At 39.7% G+C, this 17,335-nt stretch overlaps 1 protein-coding gene across 1 annotated transcript; it reads left to right on the forward strand.

The window, feature by feature from the left end:
- The first annotated feature begins 2,424 nt into the window (after positions 1 to 2,424).
- Positions 2,425 to 17,049, forward strand: DNAJC12 (DnaJ heat shock protein family (Hsp40) member C12). Its single transcript, XM_070945715.1, has 5 exons — positions 2,425 to 2,580; positions 5,415 to 5,493; positions 10,337 to 10,476; positions 13,531 to 13,729; positions 13,884 to 17,049. The coding sequence occupies exons 1-5, from the start codon at positions 2,503 to 2,505 to the stop codon at positions 13,967 to 13,969; spliced, it is 582 nt and encodes a 193-aa protein (XP_070801816.1). The 5' UTR covers positions 2,425 to 2,502; the 3' UTR covers positions 13,970 to 17,049.
- Positions 17,050 to 17,335: the final 286 nt, after the last annotated feature.

Raw genomic sequence — 17,335 nt, forward strand, 5'->3', positions numbered from 1 at the left:
TTACAATAGCACTGAAAAAAGTAACTTATGACTGTTTTATTACATTTACAATCGTTGCAGCATTCCCATGGCACATGATCAAAATTCGAGTGCTTGGCAGCTGGCATGTATTTATAACAAATGCACTGTCTCAGGGCCATGCAATTATCATTTGTCATTACCTTTCTAGCTGGCTTCCAACAAACAAAGTCAATGGGGGAAGCTGGATTCACTTAATGACGTGATTCACTTAACTATGGCAAAAAAAGTTTGTAAAATGAAGCAAAACTCACTTAACGACTGTATTGCTTAGCAATGGGAATTCTGGGCTCAATTGTGGTCCTAAATTGGGGACTATCTGTATTTCCCCTACAAATGAACACTGAGTGAGATCATTCAGATAGTAGAATAAAATGTCATCAGCATCAGATGATGAGATTAAGCTCTTTCTTTGAGTTATGAAGACATTTATTGAATTTGTATCCTGTCTTTATTATTATTAATACAAAAAATAACTCAAGGCAGTGAACATATTCAACACATCTTCCTCCTCCTAATTTCCCCACAACAACCTTTTGAGGTGGGTTGGGCTGAGAGAGAGTGACTGGCCCAAAGTCACCTAGCTAGCTTTCATGTCTAAGGTGGAACTTGAAATCATGTTGTTTCTAGACTGATGCCTTAACCATAAGAACAAATTAACTCTCTTATATGTCCTTGGTGCATTAAATGCTTTTCACATCTGTGATAGCTATGGCCCATCTTAGAGAGATAGCATTGCTATAGTAGTCTGATAACTTCTCGATTAGATTACCTCAATCCACAAGATACCACAACAAGATTAGGGACTAGAATTATATGATCATCTCTTGAGTTCCCTCAGTAGAAAGTGCTGATATGAACTGGTCAAGCACTTTTGTTTAAAGAGGAGATTTTACAAAGTACCTGTGACCATAGCTTTTGGAGGAATGCCACTTTCTACAACTCAAGCTCATCTTCATCAGGTGGCCTCTCGTGTACCTGGAAGCACACCTTTATGGTAGTAGCCCCTCCCTCTGCTATATATATATAAAGTGGTTTTCTATCAAGGCAGCTGGTCTACTCCAACATGTGGGAGGGAGCATTCTGCTTCCCTTTCGCCTTTCAGCACCAATCCAGGAGCCCTCAAGCAGTCGTATTCATGACAAACCATTTTTATACCAAATTTATATTTTGCTGAAATATAGAAATATTATTTCTTTATCAGCAAAATACAAATTTGGTATACACACACACACACATATCCATGCATGCACATAAATATAAATGCTATATAAATATGTACGGTATATACATATACATAATATGGTATTTATAAAAATGCATTAATTGTAAATATTTATGTGACCATAGGGGATAAAAAAATGTCACAATAATGCAACTACATGAATCAGATAATTGAACGTTATGCATGTCAAGCAATTATTGTGTTAATGGATCACTTTGGTTCCATATGAGCATTTGTAACAAAATATTTGTACGAAGTTTATGCACTCTGGCTGGTTTATAATCAAATGTATTGGTTGCCCAACTTATAGTGAGTCTTTTTTCTCATTGACTTAGCTTCCTCCTCTCATTATCTGAATTATTTGTACCCATTTAACTCCTAGACAATTAGTTAATTCCATTTATTCATTGACTTAACAGTGATTAAATCGGACTGCCTCAAGGCTCTCACTTGTATGTTAGGTGAATTTATTATAAAGGCTACATAAATGGGAAGCAAGTAATGGAGTTCATACTGAGTTATGGTTTCTTTATTTGTAGTTTATTGAATAAATCACCACAGGTTTGGTGCATGCCACACGCAGTGTCTTAAATGATAGGCTACAGTTCACAAACCTCTGCTTTGGTGCTCTGTGTGAACCAAGTCATTATCTTTTGGAACAATTCTTGTATATTCAATTTAATAGCGCAGTCATAAACACGTCAAAGTGGAGAGAGCCTACCTGGAAAATAAGAAATATTAAATTACGGAAGCTTTTGCAACCAAGTGTGAAGCTAGAATTACTGAAGAAAATCAAGGACAAATTCAATTTCTTATTGCTAATAGTAAAAGTCTTGTATATTTATTTTTAATAACTTTAGTTGCAATGCATCATTGAAGAGAGTACTTTATTCAGTTACAAATATGTCACATAAAATACATAATCATTCATATATACATAAAAACCAACTCTGAAGAATCCCACCTCCACTCATTGAAAGTCCTTGGAAATAGCTGGATTACTTTAATATGACATGGAAAACTACCTCTCCCATGAAGCTTTGCAGCTGCAGTTTGTCCTTTGTTTTCACCAATAAAAGCAAGCTTATTCAGGGGTGTAACTTTAGAGTCTCAGATGACATTTGTTCTGTGTATAAAGCCAACTGTAGTTGAGCTTTAGCATCACTGTTACATCTGTGGATTCTCGTGTAAATATTTTAAATAAACCTTGGCTGTTTCGACTCCCTGATTCTGAGAAAGCAGAGTGTGTTAAAAAAAAAATGGATGCAATATTCAGCTGCAGGCTGGAGGATATGGAAGATTATTATAGCTTGCTGGGATGTGATGAATTATCTACAGTAAGATAACTTTTAAATTTATATACCGTATTCTCTTTCCACCTTTGTCAATTGGTTGAATTTGAACTGTGTGTATAAGAAGAGTGTTGACTGTTTCTCGGTTTTCTATAATGTTCTCAAACCTGTACCTATTATAGTCATTAATCTGTTTAATCTTTTTCTTTCGCCATCTTCTGTAATACTGCTGGAAAAGTTTCTCTTGAATTCTGCATTGTTTATATATATAGTTGAACCATTGTGTCATGTAAATGTGAAGTAGTCTGCAAAGAAAACTTGTGGATTTCTAGAAAGCTATTCATAACGCAACACAAGGTAAAGGGATGTTTAGAAAATAACTCCTACGATGCTTGTTGAGTAAGGGGGCAACAGAGTAATTATCTGCTATGGTGAATCTTTCATAGGAAGTGAATTGTGGAATATTGACAAATCTTTTAGACTTTTAAGAATGTCTAAAATCTTGGATACATTACAAAATGTTCACAGTTCATTATATGTGATAAACACTCTTCAGTTATGAGCTAATAAGACTGGTTTTTCCAATGAAATAGTAATGATCAGGGCCCTTAGAATGTTTTTTAAAAATGTTCCCTTTTATGATGCAACTCTAGAGCACTTCTTTATACCATTGCTCCTCTCAGTGACTAGCCATGACTGAATTTCAGACTGCAGATGCCAAAAATTGAACCAAAAATATTTATCAGCAGTTCTACTACTGAGCAATGATCCTTTTTTGAGGTTATCACCACTTACCGGAGGTGGAAATACCTGTTTACTTGAATGAATGGTGTAAGCTCTAGAGTTGCATCATAAAAGGGAACATTTTGAAAGTATGTGATTTTTGGAGTGGAGTAGTACGTAGTAAAGCTTATGTTGTAACATTTTCTGTTGCTTGTACTTTGTCCACTATTCATTTTATAATCCTGTAAACACTGAAGCTTTAGTCAATATCGTTGATGGAAACGGTTAAGAAGAATGTAATTTTAGCTACTCTAGTAAAAATATTTTTCAGTTGACTTAAACAGCAACCAGGTTAAACATTTTGATTCTTAAAAATGTGTGATCTCAACTGTGGATTCTGAATTAAGGTTTCTAGATTTCCTGCTATGATAATGGAGTAGCCAAAAAGTTGCCTCTTTTATTGGCTTTCACCTGTTTTTTTTTTTTTAATTTGCACCGAGTCAATAATTGATGAGGTATCAATTTGGGTTTTTTATAAGTATAGAAAAGTATTTCAAATATTTGCTAAATTTATTTATTTTTTAAAGGAAATAAATAATAGTTGATTTGGCCACAAAGAATGTTAAACTGAAACTACTTGAACTACCTTACTTTCCACAAATACAAGTACTGGTATATAAGATCCCAGATGCTAATCAAAGATTTAATTTTAATTAGATTAATTTGCACACAAGAGTATAATCAGATTTTATAAGCTAAAATGTGGATATTTTCTGAAAACAGAATAATACAATGTACTTTTGTTATTTTCAGTATGACGATTTAAAATTCATATTAAACTAATTAAAACTAAGTATAATCGAGACATGTAACGTTTGGATTCACATTTTTAATATTACATTTAAATGGTGATCTGCTACTACATACCTATTTTAGGCAGCACATTTTTTACTGGGAATTCTGATCTTCACTCAAATCTTTGAGTTACAGTAGTAGCCAAAATTGAGGAAACCTTTTGGGAAAAGTGTATTTTTGAGGTTTGATAACTAATAGCACCACTTTTTGGGGGGGAGTTTCAAGATAATCCTATTCCACTGCTGGAATGGCCTGGGAATAGCCCAGACCATAATCCAATTGAAAATCTATGGAGCCGACTAAAGAAATTTGTTAGTCAGAAGCGACCCAGCAATAAAACCCAGTTAATAGAAGCCATCATTCCATCTTGGTTTCACATTATAACAGCTGCAGAACTAAAAGACTTGGTTCACTTCATGGGAAAACATTGTAAGGACATAATTCATGCTAAAGGTTACCCAACTAAGTATTAACTGACATGGTGATAATTTTTGTACATCTTGTTTTTCTATGTCTTTCACTTTTCTTCTTTATACTGTAACTGCTATTCTAACAGCAAATCCTTCATAGAAGTTATTGCATTATATTCTTGATTAAATTATCTTTCCATTCATATATAATTTTATGGTACTACTCTCCCCCCAAAAAAGTGGTGTTATAAGCTAGTTTTAGAAAATACACTTTTCCCAAAGGGTTTCCACAATTTTGGCCACTGCTGTAAAATGAAGAGTATGTCAACTCTAAGCTAAATTCCGTACTTTACTAGGTAGTGAGGATGCTAAAAACTGGTAGCTCCAGTTTTTAGCATAGAAATAACTCTTTTAGTCCTCACCTTGATGCTCTTTAGTCTGTTGGGAGTGGAGGTTTTGAGACCTGTACATTTGATACATGGTTGTTAAGTGAATCAGATGGCCATGACTTTACTTGTTGGAAGCTGGCTGGGAAGGTTTGAATTGTGATAACCTGAATTTTGATCAGGGGACTGTGGGGATGCTGCGGCTGTCGTAAGTATGAGGACCAATCCTAAATTACTTTTTTCAGTGTCATTGTAACTTCAAACGGTCATTAAACGATTGGTTGTAAATTGAGGACTACCTGTAAATCATACTCTTAAATAGATAGATTTCTGTAGTCATAGAAATCCATAATTTTCACATATATAATGGTATGCTAATATTTTACTTTCTCGCCCTTCCCTTGCATGCAGTGAGGATGTGAGCAATTCTTAAAAGATGCTCAGAAAAAGAAAAACATTAAAAAAGACTCAACTTTCATGAATTGTTTTGGCTGTTTTTGCATAGGTTGAACAAATTGTTGCAGAGTTTAAAGTTAGAGCACTTGAATGTCATCCGGACAAGCATCCCGGAAACCCTCAGGCTGGTATGTCTTTCTTTTTCTTTCTGTAAACCATCATGGGGTGGAAGTGGATGCTCTTAAGCAAAGCAAGCATCCTCAGTAGCACCCAGCGAACCAGAAAAAAGGAATGATATTCAAACGGGTAATTCCCTCGTCATGCAGATTTGGGTATCCTGTCTAAAATAAAGTTAGTCATCTTGTTGGTCAGCTGTTTAATTGCAAGTGTTCAAATCTTAGATCCTGCTAGGCTGTGACCTAGTCTATTTATTGATCTGATCCCCTTCCGTGAGGCTCTGGATAGATATCTAATCATGATGACTAGGGACATGACTCTGTTTGGATCTGGATTAATGCTGGGTTACCAATATTAGAACTAAGACCATGGCTCCTGGCCCTCTCAATTCCTGGCAAATAGATGGGGAAGAAATGGAGGTAGTGACAGATTTTACTTTCCTGGGCTCCAAGATCACTGCACATGGGGACTACAGCCAAGAAATTAAAAGACGCTTACTCCTGGGGAGGAAAGCTATGGCAAACCTAGATAGCTTATTAAAAAGCAGAGACATCACCCTGCCGACAAAAGTGCGTATAGTCAAAGCTATGGCTTTCCCAGTTGCAAAGTATAGCTGTGAAAGTTGGACCATAAGGAAAGCTGAGCGTCAAAGAATTGAGGCCTTTGAACTATGGTGCTGGAGAAGACTCCTGCGAGTCCCTTGGACTGCAAGGCGATCCGATCGGTCAGTCCTAGAGGAGATCAACCCTGACTGCTCTTTAGAAGGCCAGATCCTGAAGATGAAACTCAAATGCTTTGGCCACCTAATTTTGGCCACCTGGGAACAATTGAGGGCAAAAGAAGAAGGGGACGGCAGAGAAGGAGGTGGCTGGATGGAGTCACTGAAGCAGTAGGCGTCAGCTTAAATGGTCTCCAGGGGATGGTAGAGGACAGGAAGGCTTGGAAGGAAAGTTGTCCATGGGTTTGCGATGGGTCGGACATGACTTCACAACTAACAACAACCAATATTAGGTGAAGGGGCCCTTCCCCGCTTGTACTTAACCACAGCACAAATGCAGCTTAGTTTTGTGGCTTTCATCTAATCCTCAGGCTGTGCCTGTGAGGGGCTTAAGCCCTCCTTAATTATATAAAGCAACTTTGTCCAGTCCCAGCCATATGCACCCATTTCATGGGAGGGAAATTAGGGGACTACCATGGTTACAAACAGAGCCAACAGAGGCAAGATCAGCAATGGAGAAAGCACATTTCCTGTTAGTATAGTTTTCAGATGACTCAAGGCTGGCTAGAGAGCCCTTTATATACACTGGTGTGATTTTGTTGTCATCACCTAATGCCTAAATGGTGATTTGTGCAAAGGAGTTCCTCTTCCTGCTTGTTTATTGCATAAAAGCTTGGGAAGGGGGCTATTTGAAAGTGAAAAGCCACTGAAACTATTACATGCCTGCTGTCAATTGATCCCAAGTGAATCACACATCTTGAGCTCCCAGGGGAAGCCCAATGCAACATTATAAAAAGCCTATCCTGCGCATTAATCTCAATTTCTTTCAAAGCTATTCCTCTTTTTTAAAAAAAACAACAATTCTTTCTCCATTAACACAAATCGATGCAGATGCACAAGACTGTCTCAGTTTCAAAGGGGCTTTTTTTCTTCAAAAGGCAACTGAAGCATGGATGTGTGGATAAATAAGAGCTAGGGAAAATACTGCACATTAATTAAAATGAATGGTGTACGTGCTTCCTCAAACCTCCCCCAATTAAATAATTCATGATTCCTGTGTGTGTTGCAAAATTTGCGTCACTAAAAAGAAAAGCTACCACCTTCCTTTTGTCTGCATTGCTCCCTGTACAAGCACTTTCAGCCTGCAAAATGGTAAGAAGCAATTTAATCGGAAAAGCAATCTCTACAATGTTTGTATTTGTCAGCCCTTGTTAGCATTTGAATTTCATGTATTTCCAAACAAATATCCGTTTTAGTAAACCTGCATAAATGAAGAATCATTGTTGAGTCACCTTTCCGACCAGAAAGGTGACTCACCTTTCCGAACAGAAAGGTGACTCACCTTTCCGAACAGAAAGGTGACTCACCTTTCCGAACAGAAAGGTGACTCATAGCTAAAACACATATTTTCATAATCTTTAGAGATGCTATTTCTGTTACCAGGAGGAGGACTAGAAAGATTTAAATCCCCTAGGGAGAAAATACAAAGAGCTCACCACCATAATGCAACCCACCAGATTGGTAATCGACCTTGGCCTCTTGAAGATGGGTGGACTTCAAAGCTGGATGGGGAATTCTGGGAAATAAAATCCACCCATCTTCAAGAGGTCAAGGTTGAGAAACACCGGTATAGTAGATGTCATTAAAGGACTAGAGGAGGACATCTGGGTCATCTCCAGGTGGGTTAGGCAGGCCACAGGTTCTCCAGCCAGTGTTGGAGATTACTGTTGAATCATGTGATCATCCTTTAGCTGTTCCAGTACTTCTCTGGGAATTAACTTTTTATTTTCTGTAATCTGACATGAACATTGAGATTTTTCTTTTTGGGAGTTTTTTTTTTTTTTAGCCATTTGAAATCTTGAAATTCAGCTCCACCCCATTGAATTTTTGTGGCTTGGACTACAGCAAAGTCCAGGCCTTGTTTTCCTAAATAATAAAAGCATTGAGGGATTTGATGTGCAATATGTTGATTACGTGCATGTTGAGTTTTTTTAAGCCTCGTGTATTGTTCAAACGTTTATTATCATGTTGATTAGTTGTTGCTGCACAGCATGTTTTTAATGTTTCAACACCGATTTTGTTAGAAGTGCCAATAAAATAAATATATGTCTAATTTTATCGACCATTTACATTTTTGTTCCTGTGAATAGTTGCTGTAGGGACCCCAGTACACTGCTTTGCCCAGGGCTCATAATGCTGTTAAGACGACCCTGGTGTTTCTGGGCATTTTAGATAACAGTTTGGCTTCTCCTACAGTTTATTTTGCATTGCATTTATATCCCACTTTTCTTTTGCACAACTCAAGGCAATGTACATAATACTCCCTCTGCCTATTTTCTCTACAAGAACACAACCCTGTGAGGAAGCTGGCCTGAGAGATAGTGACTGGCCCAAAGTTACCCAGCCTGATTTTGGGGCCTAAGAGAGGCCTAGAATTCATAGTCACCAGCTTGTTCACCTGAACCGCCACATACCAGACTGAAACTCCTAAATGTCATGAAACCAAAAGAGAATGATTTATCTTCTCTGATGGTAGCAAAAGAATACCCAGCAACATTTTAGACTGGGGCGGGCAATTAATTTTCTCAGTGAGCCACATGAGAAGCTGGGACTGTTGTGGAGGGCTGAATCAATACAGTTGTGAAGATGTGTAGGCATGCAGACATGCACACACATATGTAAATTGAAAAAAAAAAGCAGTCACCTTCAAAGTAAAAGCAATCTATGAGGCCCAAACAGGGACAACCCAAAGGGCTAGATGTGGCCCCAGGAGCCAGGTCTGTTCTACGCTAATCGGTAGGCATGACATTAGGACTTAGCCTGAATAACAGAATAACAGAGCTGGAAGGGACCTTGGAGGTCATTTAGTCCAATCCCCTGCTCAAGCAGAAGACCCTGTACCCAGTAGTGGGTTTCAATTTAGTTTGCTAGTGCTTTGCTCATGTGCATGCATGTGCGTGACACTTCTGCGCATGCGCAGAAGCGTCCGGGCGAGTGGGCGGAGCCTCCCGCCGCCGCTACCAGTTTGCCCAAATTGGGGCAAACCGGCAGTAACCCACCACTGCCTGTACCATTCCAATCTCTTCTTGAAAACATCCAGTGATGGAGCACCCTATACTTCTGGGTTGAGTGAGTTTTGCATGGAGCTGAAGGTCCACTTGATAATGCCCCTCAGTACAATAGAAGTAACCATTAATGCACCTTCCAAATATTCTCGCTCTTCTAAATCATATGCAGAAGGAAAAGTAATTGTGTCTTAAATTGCAAATATGTCATCGGCGATAGCTTTAAAAGCACGAATTCTTAGCACTTCAGTCAGGACTGAGTATCTGTTGTCTTTTGAAAATAATAATAATAATTTATTAAACTTGTACCCCGCCTGACTCTGTCTGTTGCAGAGGCATTGAAGACTGAGCAAGCAAATTCCATCTTATCTATTTATATTTATTTATTTGTATCCCACATTTATTATTTTTATAAATAACTCAAGGCGGTGAATATACACTTCCTCCTCCTATTTTCCCCACAAGAATGACCCTGTGAGGTAGGTTGGGCTGAGAGAAAGTGACTGGTCCAAAGACACCCAGCTGGTTTCGTATCAGTTGTTGTTATGTACATGTAGCAGTGGTGGGTTGCCCCCGGTTCGCACCGGTTCTACAGAACCGGTAGTAAAACCAGCGGGAGGCCCCGCCCACCGACCCCGACATCATCAAAATGCTTCTGCGCATATGCAGAAGAGTGCGCACATGCGCAAGCGAAGCGAGCGCGTGTGTGCGGCCCTGTTGCGAACCAGTAGTAAAGGTAAGTAGAACCCATCCCTGACATGTAGGTGTACATAATGTAGTAAGTCAAAAGCAGTGTGTCACTGTTCAGATCAGGGATGTCCAATTTTGGCAACCTTTAAGACTTGTGGACTTCAATTCCCAGAATTCCCATGCTGACTGAGGTATTCTTGGAATTGAAGTCCACAAGTCTTTAAATTGCCAAGGTTGGACACCCCTGGTCCTACACTACCTACCCCACACTACCTTTTGTAGACTCCTTTTGTAGACTCCTACAAAAAAAATGAATCTAATCACATGCTAGAAAAAGTTATGCTTTCCTTTATAAAATGCCCTTCCATTTCTGTTTTATAGTGGAGAATTTTCAGAAGTTACAACATGCAAAAGAGATTCTTTCTAATGAAGACAGCCGAGCCCGTTATGACTACTGGCGAAGGAGCAAAATTGCTATCCCATTCCAGCAGTGGGAAGCCCTGAGCAACTCAATGAAAACAGTTAGTTTTGTCTTATGCAGCCACATATTTCTGAGAAATGAACCGTTATACCCATTTGTGGGTGGGAAAGCTGGGTGGCAGAGTTATGGGTATTTTTGGTTCTCCACTACTCCTGGTACAACTCAAGAAGCTGATTATCACTTCTAATATCTTACCTGGGATAGGATCAGGTTATTTGTGGAACCACTTGCTTCCAAGGGTATCTGCCAGAGATGGTATTCAGCAGGTTCTGACCAGTTCTGGAGAACCGGTAGCGGAAATTTTGAGTAGTTCGGAGAACCAGTAAATTCCACTTCTTACTGGCCCCGCCCCATCTATTCTCTGCCTCCCAAGTCCCAGCTGATCAGGAGGAAATGGTGATTTTGCAGTAACCTTCTCCTGGAGTGGGGAGGGAATGGAGATTTTACAGTATCCTTCCCCTGCCATGCCCACCAAGCCACGCCCACCATGCCATGCCATGCCATGCCCACCAAGCCACGCCCACAGAACCGGTCGTAAATAATTTTGAATCCCACCACTGGTATCTGCCTATCCCATACGCCCCAACAAGGAGAGCATGCTCTGTTTCCCCTCCTCAAAATAATGTCCTGCCTTCTTGGTGGTGGCCCCTGCCTTTTGGATCTTATCTCTGACATACAGTTGGCCCTGATCCTGCAGATGTTTAGAAAGGCGGTATAGACCTGTCTTTTTCTAAAGGCCTTTGGGTCAGGATAAATTCCCAATATGAGGAGTTATAATGTATCTCACTCTGGTCCCCATTTTATTTTATTTTTTAATAATGTGTATTGTTTCTGTATTGATTGGCTTGATTTTTTTCTTTTTCTTTTTTGTATGTTACCCAGAATCACATTAGTTTGAATTGGGCAGCCATATACCCATATTTTTCGTACTATAAGACACTCAGGACTATAAGATGCATCTAGCTTTTGAGGAGGAAAACAAGAAGAAGAAAAAAAATCTGCCTCTGCTTCTGCCTCCCAGCAATTTGCCTCCTTGCAGCAAACAGCAAACAGCCTGGCCAGCTTCAAGCACAGCCTGATTTAGCATGAGCAGCTGATTGGTGGTTGGATCTGCCTCCCGGAGTACCGTCTATCAGCTGTTCCAGGCTGCGGGGATTGCCATTGCCCATTGGTGCTGTTGCTGCCCATCGCCACTGCCACCTATCACCGCCTCCGTGCGCCCCATTTTCGGCCTCCACATGCCCCATTTTTGGCCTCCGCTCGTCCCGTTTTCAGCCCGTTCCAGGTGGCGGGGATAGGTGGTAAATGGCGATAGGTGGCAGAGGCCGAAGGGTGGGGTCTGGTAGGTGGACAGGGCTTCGGCAACATTCGCCCTATAAGACGCACAGACATTTCCACCCACTTTTTTTGGGGGGGGAGGGGAAAGTGCATCTTATCGTCCGAAAAATACGGTAAATGTTTCAAATAAATATATAAATGATGATGATAAATATACAAATTCTGATGACAGGGATGCAAAACATGCTGAGGACAGAAAGACAACTCATCTAATTTAAAAGGAACATGAATTTCCAGCAGAGGGGTATTATGCATCACCTTATGCCAAATCAGATTTTTATTTATGTTCCTCAGTATTTCCTATACAATAAACCAGCATTTTGACAGAAGAGAATATCTGTAGCTCTGGATTGAACTGTGGGGTCCTTGGTGTTCTCTGAGCTTGGTGGTTTTCTTGCAGATGTTTCATTAGCAAACTAGGTAACATCAATGCACTGATGATGTTGTCTAGTTTGGTAATTAAACATCTGCAAGAAAATAACGTGCTCAGGGAGCACCCAAGGACCCTCACAGTCATTTTGCACAACAACTTTAATAATCTATTGACCATGATGTCTGAGACTTAAGGGAACCGTAATTGAAAAAATCAGATGGCAGGAATTCTTCAAGACCTTATGTGGTGCCCTTTTCAGCCTTCCTGTGGGGCCAGATGGATGGAACCTTCTGCTTGCAAGAAGACATTCAGCCCTCTCTAAGCTCTAAGCGTATTGCCTCCAACAATCTGGGTCCTCATTTTACCCATCTCAGAAGGATGGAAGGCTGAGTCAACCTTGAGCTGGTGAGATTCGATCTGCTGAATTGCAGCTAGCAGTCAACTGAAGTTGCCTTCAGTACTGCAATCTAACCACCATACCACCTCGGCTCTAGATTCCACCATGAATAGATGACTGTTCTTTCCAACAGAAGAACAAACCTGTGTGCAAAAGGGGTCGTTGACTTTGCGACAAACCTATGAGGCAAAACTGGCCTGTGATAGTAAAAATACTCCTTCCCTCTATGTGAAAACTAAGAATAACTTTTTCTTAATTAAGCTCTGCTTGAAAATTGCTACAACCACTATCACTACCATTATCACTACGACTATCTCTACCACAATCAATTGATTTTGTCAAGTAAACAAAACAATTTATTAAGGATTCCCTTGAGTTCTTTATCTACAAACATGCACAAATACACACATACAACATTCATTCCTCAAAGTACCACTGGAAATTACCAATATCATCATCATCATCATTTATTTTAGTCATTGACTAACAAAATTAAAGCCATCCCAATGTGTCAGTTGTCAAATCTAAATACAGTGCTATAAGAATAACTAAAATTTAAGGGGTTGGCAGAGATATAAACACGTACAATACCATTAAGTTTTGTTTTTTAAAAAATTTGATTTATATGCCGCCCTTCTCCGGAGACTCAGGGCGGCTTACAATGTGTTAAGCAATAGCCTTCATACTTTTGTATATTTATACAAAGTCAGCTTATTGCCCCCACAAACTGGGTCCTCAATTTACCTACCTTAGAAAGGATGGAAGGCTGAGTCAACTTTGAGCCTTGGTGAGATTTGAACTTACAGTAATTGCAGACAGCTGGTGTTAATCACAATGCTATCAGTCTGCTGAGCCACCAGGCCCTTAATCTACAATATCATCTTGAAACTTTTCTGCTCATTTACTGTGTGTGAATATGCTTGTTTTGTACTAGATCCTTATTTTGGCAATTAAATTATATTTAAAAAGTTGTTTTCTTGTTCTAGTCAATGCATTGGGCTGTCAGAGATAAAAAAGAGCCAATGTTGGATGCTCCCGATTCAAATCGTAACGACAAGATGGATGATAATTTTTCACTGAAGACAGAAATCAACGGGGATGATTTATTCAATGATAGAAAGGAAATGGAGGATTTTCAAATCTTTGATGGGAAACCGTTGTCACCAAAAAGCCCAGATTCGCCAGGTAAATCTGATTATAGCACGTTCTACAATGTGAAATACCACCACCGTCGCAAACCCACTTACAAAATGTAGTTGTATGCACAAATCCTCTTAACTGCCACATTATTTCTAGTCTTATGAATAATTCATTTTCTTTTCCTTACATGATTTTTCAGATCCAAATTGCTGGCACTTGCGCTTCCGTTGGTCGGGTGACACTCCATCTGAACTTCTGCGGAAGTTTAGAAATTATGAAATATGAAGCAGAACATCAAATATGTATGAAGGATGAAACGTGTTGAATGTGGTTTTCACTGTTTCAATATTTTTGTATATGTTTATTATAGAGTGGCTGCTTATATGTATTTATGTCCCTTCATATATACTTTATGTTAGGGTGGTACCTACTCTGCAAATGTTTCAAAAGAGCTGCTTCAGAACGTGTGTGCAACATATGCAAGGAAACCATGCAGCTGTCCATCTTTTTTCAGGTGAACTAGAGCAGGGGTCACCAACCTTTCGGACTTCAGGGACCACTAAATTCATAATTTTAAATCCTGCGGATCACTAATATGATCTGCCTACTGACCAGCTGTGTGGGTGTGGCTAGGTGGTCATGTGACTGGGTGGGCGTGGCCAACTAGATGTCACTCGTGTCAAGGGCTGCCTCGCCAGCCTCTACTTGCCCCTCCCCTCCCAGCCACTCCTCGCCTGCCCACCTGGGCTCCTTAGGGCCCCAACAGGAAGCAGTTGTTGGAGCTAAGCAGCCACCATGAGAAAGAGTTGGCAAAACAGCTCAGTTCAAATTGGATCTGATCGAGAAGGAGGCTCAGCAGAAGCACCTCACTGAGGACTTTGAGCATAGACTTTCCAAGCAGAGGGAAGACCTGTGGGAGTGCAAGGCCAGGTACCGGTACCTGGAGGCTCAGCGGGCTGAGATGGTCAGCCAGTTCCAGGCCATGATGCAGTCCCACTGGAACAAGGCCCTCTTCTCTTTGCCACCAGCGGCACTTCCCTCCAGCCTTCGCCCAAAGCCCCGCACCAGGAGGCTGAAGCACACCCCAAGTCAGAATTTCTCCCCACCTCTGACCTGCACAAAAAGACCCCAGAGGGGGAGACTCTCTGCAGCAACACAAACATTCATTGCACATATCTGTCTCAGGGGCTATAGTTTGAGAACCCCTGATTTAGTGCAATATAAAAAATGCAAATAATTTTTCTGCGGACCATCAAAATTTTCTTGTGGACCACCAGTGATCCATGGACCACCAGTTGGTGACCTCTGAACTAGAGAAAATATGTAGCTCTTTTAAAACTTGCACGTAGAATTGGGTTCTTAAAGTAGCAGCAGCATTTTTCAAGCTCGGATATATGCCTGAAGGGGGGAAAAAAAGCAGGCTGCTGTAATGAATAGCAGAGAGGTGCTGGGTTTATGCAAAGTTTGAAGCACCGCTTCTGAACAATTTTTGAAATGTGTGTGGCTTCAGAAACATGTATAACTTGTGCAGTTATGTATAGTATTTTAAATTTTGTACAGTAATATTATTCTTACATAAATTATAATGTAAAACATTGTAGTTTCTGAACTAGATTCATTCATTGCATGGATAATATGTCGGTGCATTTAGTCCTGTTTTCAAAACTGTATCCTTAACAAAATTTGTTTCCTATAATTGTAGAACCATTAAGAAAATTATCTGCTGTCACCTTAACATTCTTTATTTCTAATTTCTATGTCCAGCTATATTCCATCCTATAGAAATGAATTCACAGATTTTAGCCCTTCAGGTCTGTCATTCCCATTCCTGTTATGTCTCCTTTTATTTTTCTTGCTATATCCTGTTGCTTGCGAAACCTTCCAAATGATATTGGTAATACTATCTCCATATCCCTCTTCAAAGTCCACCTTTTCTAAGAAACATTTCATCTAATTCTTTACATCCTTCACCCCAGCAAAATCGTATACTTATCTTGCTGTTCTTAATATCCAGGGTCAACATACACACCATGTTAGAGTTACATGTATTTTTACTGCACGTAAAAATAGCTACAAGCTTGAGGTTCTCCAGTGCTAATCAGGACTTTTGCCACACGGAATACTATATACAGAATAATAAAGTTGGAAAGGACTTTGGAGGACTTCTAATCCACTCCCTGCTCAAACAGGAGCTCTCCTATACCATTTCAGACAAATGGCTGTTTAATCTCTTCTTAAAAACTTCCAGTGATGGACACCCACAACTTATGAAAATGGAAATTAAAACGAATGGAATGGAATGAAAATGGCCTGAATCTCCTGCACCTCATGGTGATTTTAATAAAAAGATAATTATGCTGACAGCTTTGCTGTTAAACACATTTTTGTGTAATGTGATATTTTCTTTTCTTCTGTCCCTTGGTTCTCTCACTGCCAGCATTTGGTAAATAATATATGAATGTGACATGCCTTTTTTTTTTAAATGATACCTTGTAAATATTATGTATTTGGATGTCACTAATATCATAGAAACAAAAGTACATCCCACTTCAGAAACTGAAGAATTACTAATCTTGTACAGTATCAACTCTTAAGGTGAAGTTTATGTTTCAGTTAAATGTATTTTATTCTTTATTCTTCCATTGATATTCATGTTGTATATTGTTCAGAATTCAATAAACTGGTTGTTGAAATTATTCAGGCAGTAAGGTGGACATCTTATCAGTTTAGAATCATGACATGAGGAAAGAAGAAGCTACCCATTTTTTTGTGAAATGCAAATGTCAGGGTTTTGAAGGGGTAACAGAAAATCCTCTTTTAAGAGGGGGGAAAGAATATCATTACTTGCTGAGGAACTGCAATCAGCTTCATGATTCTTGCAATCACAGACAATCACTGAGAATACATCACTGTAGGGCTGGGTGGAGCTACAAGTTCTCAAATGGGGTAGACCTCTGTTTAAATACGAATCTATGATCTGATGAAAAATGGAATACACTTCTATAATTTGCAGCTGAATAGGAACTGGGTGTCAGACCTGGAAGCCATCTTTTACATTTGGGCCTTCAGGCCAGCCACATCATCTTCTGTGGGAAAATGGGAGGGGGGATTGTGTAGAGTATGGGTGATATGTAGTCTGTAGTCAAAATAACATTCCTTGCTCAGAGTAAAGGACGCATTGCCCTGGCACCTGGAGTCGGATGATCGGGAGGTGTCTCCAGTTTGGATTGTGGATGATTGGACCATGTGATGGACATATGGGTGCTGGGCAGGGACTTGAACTTTCACTTGGGTGGGGAAAACCTGGAAACTTTTAGATTCGGCTTTTCCCAGATGTGCCAATATGACATCTCTAATAAAAAGTAACTGAGGAAATCCAAGCCTCGGAGTTTTCTTTTGTTGGGGGTGTTACTTGGAACTCTGACACTGGGAGCTCGTTTCATCTTTAAGCCTGCCTGTATTTCTTAGCATCATTTATCAAAATAAGATCCTTTTATATATAATGACAGCTAACGAGCTAGAAATGGATCTATTTAGGTCTCCCACCTAGCAGTGAGAGCTTGCTAGGTGTTAGAAAAGAAAAAAGCCCAGAACCGAGTAGATGAGATTCTACTGAGCTGGAGCTACAAAAAAACCTTGGCTACGTAGGGA

This window comes from Pituophis catenifer, unplaced genomic scaffold (genome assembly GCF_029215685.1).
Source record: "Pituophis catenifer annectens isolate HBS135680 unplaced genomic scaffold, rPitCat1.0.hap2 SCAF_6, whole genome shotgun sequence".
Lineage (NCBI taxonomy): Eukaryota > Metazoa > Chordata > Lepidosauria > Squamata > Colubridae > Pituophis > Pituophis catenifer.